Source organism: Geospiza fortis, unplaced genomic scaffold, assembly GCF_000277835.1.
Source record: "Geospiza fortis unplaced genomic scaffold, GeoFor_1.0 scaffold623, whole genome shotgun sequence".
Taxonomy (NCBI): domain Eukaryota; kingdom Metazoa; phylum Chordata; class Aves; order Passeriformes; family Thraupidae; genus Geospiza; species Geospiza fortis.
Genome location: NW_005054667.1, coordinates 115256 through 124221, shown reverse-complemented (window position 1 = coordinate 124221; position 8966 = coordinate 115256). Strand labels below are relative to the sequence as shown.

General features: G+C 42.5%; 1 protein-coding gene across 1 annotated transcript in view; it reads right to left on the bottom strand.

Annotated features, from left to right (window-relative positions):
• DOP1B (DOP1 leucine zipper like protein B) overlaps nucleotides 1-8966 on the bottom strand; it is a 54534-nt gene that overhangs the window by 32685 nt on the left and 12883 nt on the right. Inside the window, 4 exon segments of the mRNA XM_031065023.1 lie at nucleotides 1603-1735; nucleotides 3847-4036; nucleotides 6172-6342; nucleotides 6504-6685. Of these exon segments, the coding sequence (XP_030920883.1) occupies nucleotides 1603-1735; nucleotides 3847-4036; nucleotides 6172-6342; nucleotides 6504-6685 (676 nt within the window).

The window sequence follows — 8966 nt, the reverse complement described above, 5'->3', positions numbered from 1 at the left end:
CCTGTATTTCCCTTGGTGCAGCTGGAGGCTGTGTGCTCTGGTTGTGTCAGTGCTGCTGGAGAAAGAGCCCAGCCCCAGGTGAGCACAGGCACCTTTCAGGAGCTGTGCAGAGTGATGGGGGCAGCCCTGAGTCTCCTTTTCTCTGGGCTGAGCAGCCCCAGCTCCCTCAGGGGTTCCTCACAGGGTTTGTGTTCCCAGCCCCTCTCCAGCCTCGTTGTCCCCTCTGGATGTGCTCAGTGTCCCAAGGTCCTTCCCAAGCTGAGGGGCCAGAGCTGGGCACAGCACTCCAGGTGTGCCCTCAGCAGTGCAGGGACAGAATGACCTCCCTGCTCCTGGGACAGCCAGGGACAGCCAGGGACAGACACAGGGACAGACACAGGGACAGACACAGGGACTGACACAGGGACAGACACAGGGACAGAATGACCTCCCTGCTCCTGCTGGCCACACCATTCCTGATCCAGGCCAGGGGCCATCCCTTCTTGGCCCCCAGGGCACTCTGCTGGCTCACGGTCAGTCAGCACCCCCAGGTCCCTTTGTGCCTGGGCACTGCCCAGCCACACAGCCCCAGCCTCTGCCATTGCAGGGGTTACTGTGGCCAAAATGCAGGACTGGGCACTTGGAGTTATTAAACTCCATCCTATTTGACTCTGTCCATCCATCCAACTGTTCCAGGTCTCTCTGCAGAGCCATCCTACCCCCCAACAGAAGGACACAGCTCCCAGCTCAGTGTGGTCTGCAGATTCACTAATGAAAGCCTCAACACCCTCATCCTTGTTGTCAATAAAAGAAATGTGACCCAATCTCAAGGGATCTGAGAAAAGTGCGATCATGGAGTCACAGGATGGGAGGGTCCTCAAAGCCCACCCAGTGCCACCCCTGCCATGGCAGGGACACCTCCCACTGTCCCAGGCTGCTCCAGCCCCAGTGTCCAACCTGGCCTTGGGCACTGCCAGAGATCCAGGGGCAGCCCCAGCTGCTCTGGGAATTCCATCCCAGCCTCTCCCCACCCTCCCAGAGATGAATTTTTCCCCAGTATCCCACCTAACCCTACAATCTTTTAGTTGGAAGCCATTCCCTGGGTGCTGTCCCTGCATCCCCTAGAAATTGTCTCTCTCCAGCTTTCCTGGGGCTCCTGCAGGCCCTGCAAGGCCACCCTGAGCTCAGCCAAAGCTCCTCCTCTCCTTAAGACTTAAAAACTCTTCCTCCATCCTAAACACTGCCTGTCCTACAGGGAGGTGAGGAAACAATGGGAATAACTTTGGTTTTAAGTGAGGTTTGCTCCCCTGGTCTTTAGCAGAAATAACTTCTTGTGGACAATTCCAAATTCTAAAATCCCTCTTGAATAAACTCCAAATGTTTTCCACATGAGCTGCTCAGGCCTGAATGGTTCAAGCACATCCCAAATATCCCCCCAAAGCCCCTGTGAAATCATTGCTTCAGCCCTGGAAGCTGTAAAGACTCTGAGAAGCAGCAGAGTCTCCTCCACTCCTCAAATGGATAGGGCACAAGAAATCCCAAAATTCATGGATTTTGAGGGTTCAAAATTCAGCCATTTGGCAATAACAGAGGTGGGAGCTGGGCTGCTTGCACAGAACACACCTTCCATGGGAAAATCCCAAAAGAATCCCCTTACCAAAGCTGTATAAAATGGGAAAAAGAAGAGGATTGCTTCCAGAGTGTTCCTCTGCACAAGGACATTGGAATCCAGCACTGACACACACAAAGACTTTATCTGGAAAAGGAAAACACAACATTTTATTTGATTTTGCTATCAAATAGTCAAGGGAAGGAAAAGAGAGAGAATCAGTCCTAACTCAGCCTCTAATTCCCTTGGTGGGGTTGGCCATCTTGGCTTCCAGTTTATTTCTGTGCCTGTTTTCCATTAAAAAATAAGATACAATCTGTGTCTGCCTACAGTTTCTGGTTGCCTCTGTGCAGCACAGCTGCAGGAAGCTTACAGGTTTTGTTACTTGTTGGAGCTGCAGCTCATCCTTCCAGCTGTGGAGATTATCTTTCCTAACAGCATGTGAAACTTGGGATGTTATCAGGACTCCTTGTTTAGAGACCAGCTCTGAAATTAACCATTCTCTTCAGAGGAAAGGAAAGGAAAGGAAATTCAGAGGAAAGGAAAGGGAAAGGAAAGGAAAGGAAAGGAAAGGAAAGGAAAGGAAAGGAAAGGAAAGGAAAGGAAAGGAAAGGAAAGGAAAGGAAAGGAAAGGAAAGGAAAGGAAAGGAAAGGAAAGGAAAGGAAAGGAAAGGAAAGGAAAGGAAAGGAAAGGAAAGGAAAGGAAAGGAAAGGAAAGGAAAGGAAAGGAAAGGAAAGGAAAGGAAAGGAAAGGAAAGGAAAGGAAAGGAAAGGAAAGGAAAGGAAAGGAAAGGAAAGGAAAGGAAAGGAAAGGAAAGGAAAGGAAAGGAAAGGAAAGGAAAGGAAAGGAAAGGAAAGGAAAGGAAAGGAAAGGAAAGGAAAGGAAAGGAAATTTGGCTACCTATGAACAATATCTTGTTTAAATAAGAGGATAATTACAGTTTAACGCCTGCACCCAAAGTGAGTTAAAACAATTTTTTTGTGGCTATTAAAAGAATTGTTAATATTGGGTTTGTAAGAGTACAGAATGTCTCACAGTTACAAGATGTAAAACCTCCTAAAATGCAGATATTACTTTAATTAGCCTTACACTTATTCCATCACTCAACACAAATTACTCCCTACAGAAGATTTCCATTTCACTAGAAAAATAAAAAGACAAAAAACCTCAGAACAGCAAACACTTTGAGAACTGCACATTAAACACTGAAACCAGAAAAGCTGCTCTTCAAATGAAATGGATGGAGCAATTTCAGAGTATGGACATTTCAGTCTCAAAATATTTTTAATTGCATGGCATCCTAATTTAACCCAGACAAGGCTGGGGTTATGGGGTTATTTTAGGTTACAAGCTGTAACTGGGGGTGTGTGTTCTGTCCCCATCTGTCAGAGCTGGGGCAGCTCTCTGCTGTCCATGGGGCAGTTTTTTCTTTATCTCTCCCACAGCCAACCCTCCCTCCAGGAGATCTCTGCTGTCCATGGCCACTGAGTGTCCCTGCAGGGCTGATCCAATTCCAGCATCCCATGGGGAGATGCTGCGCCCAGGGGAGGAGCCAAGCATTCCTACCTGGATCCAATCTGAGCCTGGCACAGCACAGCAGCCTTTGCCCCCTGCATTGCCAGAGGAGCAGCTTTCTGCTGCCCTGCATTGCCAGAGGGAGCCCAGGCCCATCTGCAGCAGCCCTGGAGCTGCAGAGGAAAACTCCCCCCTTGTGCAGGATCCCTGCTCCAGCAGCAGCACAGCTGGCACTGCAGGAGGGCTGAGCCCCCATGGGATGGGGCTGTGCCACCCCTGACACACACAGGGGGCAGGGCATGTTCTGGTTCTGGCAGTGTTGGTTTGTATTACTGCATTTTTGTTTTTATATTTTCTTTTTATTTTTAATATTTTTCCTAGTAAAGAACTGTTATTCCTATTCCCATATTTTTGCCTGAGAGCTCCTTAATTTCAAGATTATAATAATTTAATGGGACTGCTGCCACCACCCTGACCCACAGCATGGCAGGCCATGTTCTGACTCTGGCAGTGTTGTTTTGTATTACTGCATTTTTAGTTTTATTTTTTATTTTAATTTTTTTCCCCTTATAAAAAAATTTGTTATTCCTATTCCCATATCTTTGCCTGAGAGCCCCCTTAATTTCAAAATTACAATAATTTGGAGGAGAAGGTTTGCATTTTCCATTTCAAAGGAGACTCCTGCCTCCCTTAGCAGACACCTGGCTTTCCAAACGCAAACAAGGGTGTAAAAGGAACTTACAGTGAGTTTATAATCAGTGCCAAGCATGAATTTCTGCTGTTTGCCAGAGAGCTCCCTGTTGATGTGGCTGACGACGAAGAGGGAAGCAGGGAGCCTGATGGAGGGGCTGCCCAGGACACTGCCCCAGAGAGCTCCATAAAACACCTCCTGGCCCATCAGCAGGGACAGCTTCACCAGCAGAGCATCTGTTCTGTACCCAGGCAGAGAAAATAAACCCTTGTTAGCTGATTTTCTACCACAGAAATGGAATTATATAGAGTTGATATCATTGGCTTGATGCTTTGCGGCTTTGTGTTGTCAAAATTTCCCTTTATCACAGAATCTTGGGATGGTTTGGGTTGGAAGGGACCCAGAAATCGTCTCATTCCACCCCCTGCCATGGGCAGGGAACCTTCCCCTATCCCAGGTGGTGATGGATGAATCTCATTGTACAAAAAAATCCAACCCACTCAATTCTTTGTCGTTAAAACAAAGTCTCTGTTCACACACTGGAAAGTTTTCCAGGAAATATCTGCAAATATTTAGCTCTGACCAAACAACTGCAGCACCTGTGACTGCAGAATGTTTATTGTCAGAGGTGTGAAAAGCTAAATTGGAAGTCATTTCAGCATATGCTAAAGTTTGAAAGGCAATTTTATCACTCTGGGAGCTGGAGATTATCCTAAAAATTCCTATTTTTAAACCAACAGGGTCAATTTTTAAGGCACTGGATGAAGAAAAACAAGAGATGTGAAGGCCCCTGGATCCCTGGCAGTGCCCAAGGCCAGGCTGGACAGGGCTTGGAGCAGCCTGGGACAGTGGGAGGTGTCCCTGCCATGGCAGGGGTGGCACTGGATGGGATTTAAGGTCCCTTCCAACCCAAACCAGTCCAGGATTCCATGAGATAAAACAAAAAATTGCACACAGGACACCCTGAAATGAATTCCAGAGCATCCCACTGAAAATGTGGGATGCAGCACATTCCCTGCTCTGGAACACTTTGGTATTTTACCATAAAGGAGGAATTAAAACCTCACATGAGAAATGCAAGGTTGAGAAAAGAGGAAAATCCCAGCTCAGAAGAGGAAACACCTCCCAGTGTGATGGGGTTTTTTTCCATTTATTTATAAAAAATCCCTCAAAGCAGCTTTCCTCTTCCATTTTCTGTGTGAGTGCACAAACTCAGGGAAATTTGGAGCTGGAAATGGTGTCTGGGCTGAAGCACAAGCTCAGCACTTTGTTCACTTTCAGGAACAGCAGGAGATGGATTAATTTTAGTCCTCAATATTGAAGGTTCTGAGAACACTCAGCAGAGAGCCTCTCATGAAAAAGAATTGAGAATTAACCTAACACAGCTTCTGACAAGATATTCTTACCACAGAATCATTGCAATGAGTAAACAAAATAAAAACTCCCTCATGTAAATTGGTATTTCAAAAAAAACCAAACAAACAAAACACTAAATTAATTTTAACATAAATATTTCCCAGGATTTATGAAATGTATGTCAGATCCTGTTTGTTCAAAGAGGAAAATGATGGCATCAAAAATAGAAGAAAAATGTGTAAAACCAGAGGTCAGATCTTGGAAGTTCATCTGATTAATTTTAGTCCTCAACATTGAATCTTCTGAGAACACTCAGCAGAGAGCCTCTCATGAAAAAGAATTGAGAATTAACCTAACACAGCTTCTGACAAGATATTCTTACCACAGAATCATTGCAATGAGTAAACAAAATAAAAACTCCCTCATGTGAATTGGTATTTCAAAAAAAACCTCCAATTAAATTAATTTTAAAATAAATATTTCCCAAGATTTATTAAATATATGTCAGATCCTGTTTGTTCAAAGAGGAAAATGATGGCATCAAAAATAGGGGAAAAAGGTGTAAAACCAGAGGTCAGATCTTGGAATTTAATTTGTAATTCCCATTAATTCCCTGCTCCCTATTTTTGCCAGATTTTACAGAAATATTGGAAAGAATTCAGCTGCTCTCTCATGTTACAGAATTGAAATAGAATTTATCTCCAGAGCAGTAGTTTGGGAGTCAGGTGAATTATTTAGAAGTCAGAAGAGCTTTAAGAAATTTTTTATTATTTTTTCTCAGCATTTTTATTTTTAACCCTTGTTTTCCTCTTTTTTAACCCTCCTTTTCCTCTTTTCTTCTCCTTCTGGGATGAAAATAGAGAGGAAAGGGTTTTTTTTTAATTCAGCATTTTTCCAGGTCCCACCATTCATCCCCCTTTAGAAGCTCTTTTATTTCTAGAAATCTGACAGAAATTTCTTGAGAATTCTTTAGAAAAACACTGGATATTGCTTCAATGAATATGGAATAATTAATATTACCTGTCATAAATTTCTGATCCTTCTTCCAAGCCAGGCAGCAGCCCAATGACAAAGGCCTGGAGACCAGGCAGGAGGGATTTTTGGAGAGGGAGAAAATATTTCTCATACAAGCCAAGGAGAACAGGTCTCACTGACATTGCTGCATTTGCCAGCAGAGGGAACAAACCAGAGCTTTGAATCAGAAAAACAACAAAAAAAAAAGGTAAAATGAGAGTTAATTTAAATAGATCGAGATGGTTATGCCTTAAAAAAAATAAATTAAAATGACATGTACAAAAAGAAATTCTTAGTGAGCTGTTTTGTGCTTTAGAAAAAAAAATAAATCAAATTACCTGTACAAGAATAAATCCTTGGCAAGCCATTTTGTGCCAATGATTTTAAAGATGATTTCATAGGTTTCTAAAGCCTTTAAGTGCACCCCACTGGGCAGGGCTGGGTGCAAGCACTGGGATAATCTTTTACTGATGATCAACCTTCTGGGCAGCAGAGAATACTTCAGGTTACTCTGCAGAGCCTGGGGAGAAAGGAGATCCTGTTTGTTCAAAGAGGAAAATGATGGCATCAAAAATAGGGGAAAAAGGTAAAGGCTGAGGAGAAATGAGAAGAGTTATAAAGTGAGATATAAAATATCTAGTAGCTGTTTATTAATGCTTGAGGAGAAAGGAGAGGAGAAGAAAGAGTGGGAAAAAAAGTGAAAAAAGTGAAATATAAAATATCTAAGGGCTGTTTATTAAAGGCTGAGGAGAAAGGGGAGAACAAATAGTTATAAAATGAAATATAAAATATCTAGAAGCTGTTTATTAAAGGTTGAGGAGAAATGAGAAGTGTTATGAAGTGAAATATAAAATATCAAATAGCTGTTTATTAACGGTTGAGGAGAAATGAGAGGAGAAGAAAGTTATAATGAGAAATGTAAAATATCTAACAGCTGTTTATTAAAGGTTAAAGAGAAAGGAGAGGAGAAGAAAGAGTTATAAAGTGAAATATAAAATATCTAAGGGCTGTTTATTAAAGGTTGAGGAGAAAGGAAAGGAGAAGAAAGAGTTATAAAGTGAAATATAAAATATCTAATAGCTGTTTATTAAAGGTTGAGGAGAAACGAGAGGAGAAGAAAGAGTGAAAAAAAAGTGAAAAAAGTGAAATATAAAATATCTAAGGGCTGTTTATTAAAGGCTGAGGAGAAAGGGGAGAACAAATAGTTATAAAATGAAATATAAAATATCTAGAAGCTGTTTATTAAAGGTTGAGGAGAAATGAGAAGTGTTATGAAGTGAAATATAAAATATCAAATAGCTGTTTATTAACGGTTGAGGAGAAATGAGAGGAGAAGAAAGTTATAATGAGAAATGTAAAATATCTAACAGCTGTTTATTAAAGGTTAAAGAGAAAGGAGAGGAGAAGAAAGAGTTATAAAGAGAAATAGAAAATATCAAATGGCTGTTTATTAAAGGTTGAGGAGAAAGGAGAAGAGTTATAAAGTGAAATAGAAAATATCAAATGGCTGTTTATTAAAGGTTGAGGAGAAAGGAGAAGAGTTATAAAGTGAAATAGAAAATATCAAATGGCTGTTTATTAAAGCTTGAGGAGAATATTGGGAAGAGTTTGAACTCCTAAGTGCATTTTGTTACAGCAGAACCCTGCAGCTGAGTTTTTATTTGGGATCAGCCATGGAAAATTTGGAAAAGCCTGGTGGGACTCTGCTTGGAGGAGGGAAAAGGAAGTCAAGGACCAGGATGGGGACAGGGTGTCCCATTATCCCAGATTGTCCCACATCCAGGGGAAGAGGGAAGGGACCAGAAGAGCATCTCATCTTTTAGGGGATAAAGAAAGAATTCAAGATTTCTCTTCCTTCATAAATTCCCTTCATGGATGGAATCATGGAATGGGTTGGAAGGGACCTTAAAGATCATCTTGTTCCAGCACCTCCCACTGTCCCAGGCTGCTCCAAGCCCAGTCCAACCTGGCCTTGGGCACTTCCAGGGATGAGGAGCCCACAGCTTCCCTGGGAAACCTGGCCCAGGGCCTTCGATCCCTCAGAGGGAACAAATTTTTCCAATAAATAATTATTTCATAATTTTTTCCAATAAATTGTTCCAATAAACAATATCTGAAACAAAAAATAATGAACCTTGCAACCAAAGCAGAGATGATGAAATGGGATAAAAGCCTCTGCTCTGGAATTCCCTGTGGCTGCACTCACTGAGCTGGATAACTCACTGCATTCAGGTACAAGGAAAAGATGTTTAGGGCAGGAAGTACTTCAATAAGATTGGAAGGAATTTTAGAAAAATTTTAGAAAAATTTAAGAAAAAATTTAGAAAAAAACTGTGTCTCCCTTCTTGGGAAAGGGAACTCCTTTCCTTGAGCCACCAGAGCATTTCAGCAGGGAAATAAATCAGTTTTCTCTCCAAGTCACAGACAATCAAAAAGAAAATTTGCAAGTCAAGGGCACTGCAGGCTTTGCTCAATGGGCAAACACAAACAGAGGTGTTGGAGTTCTGGGTGCTGAGAATTCCAGACTTTCTGTGCTGCCAGGCACTGACCCCCAGGAGAACACTGCATTGACCTGAGGCCCTGGAGAAGCTTCCAGAATGGAATGACAGAACTGGGATTGTGGGGGTGGAGTTTGAATAGAAGTGTGTGATATCACAGGGTGGGAAACTCAGAGTTTAAGGGTTTAGAACACAGGAATGGATAGAAAGCAAAATAGAGGTTTTAGGGTGGAAGCTGCTCCTTCTTCTTCACCTTCTTCTCCATGGGTTTGGGTGGTTTTGTGTCATTGGATAAAAAAGTCC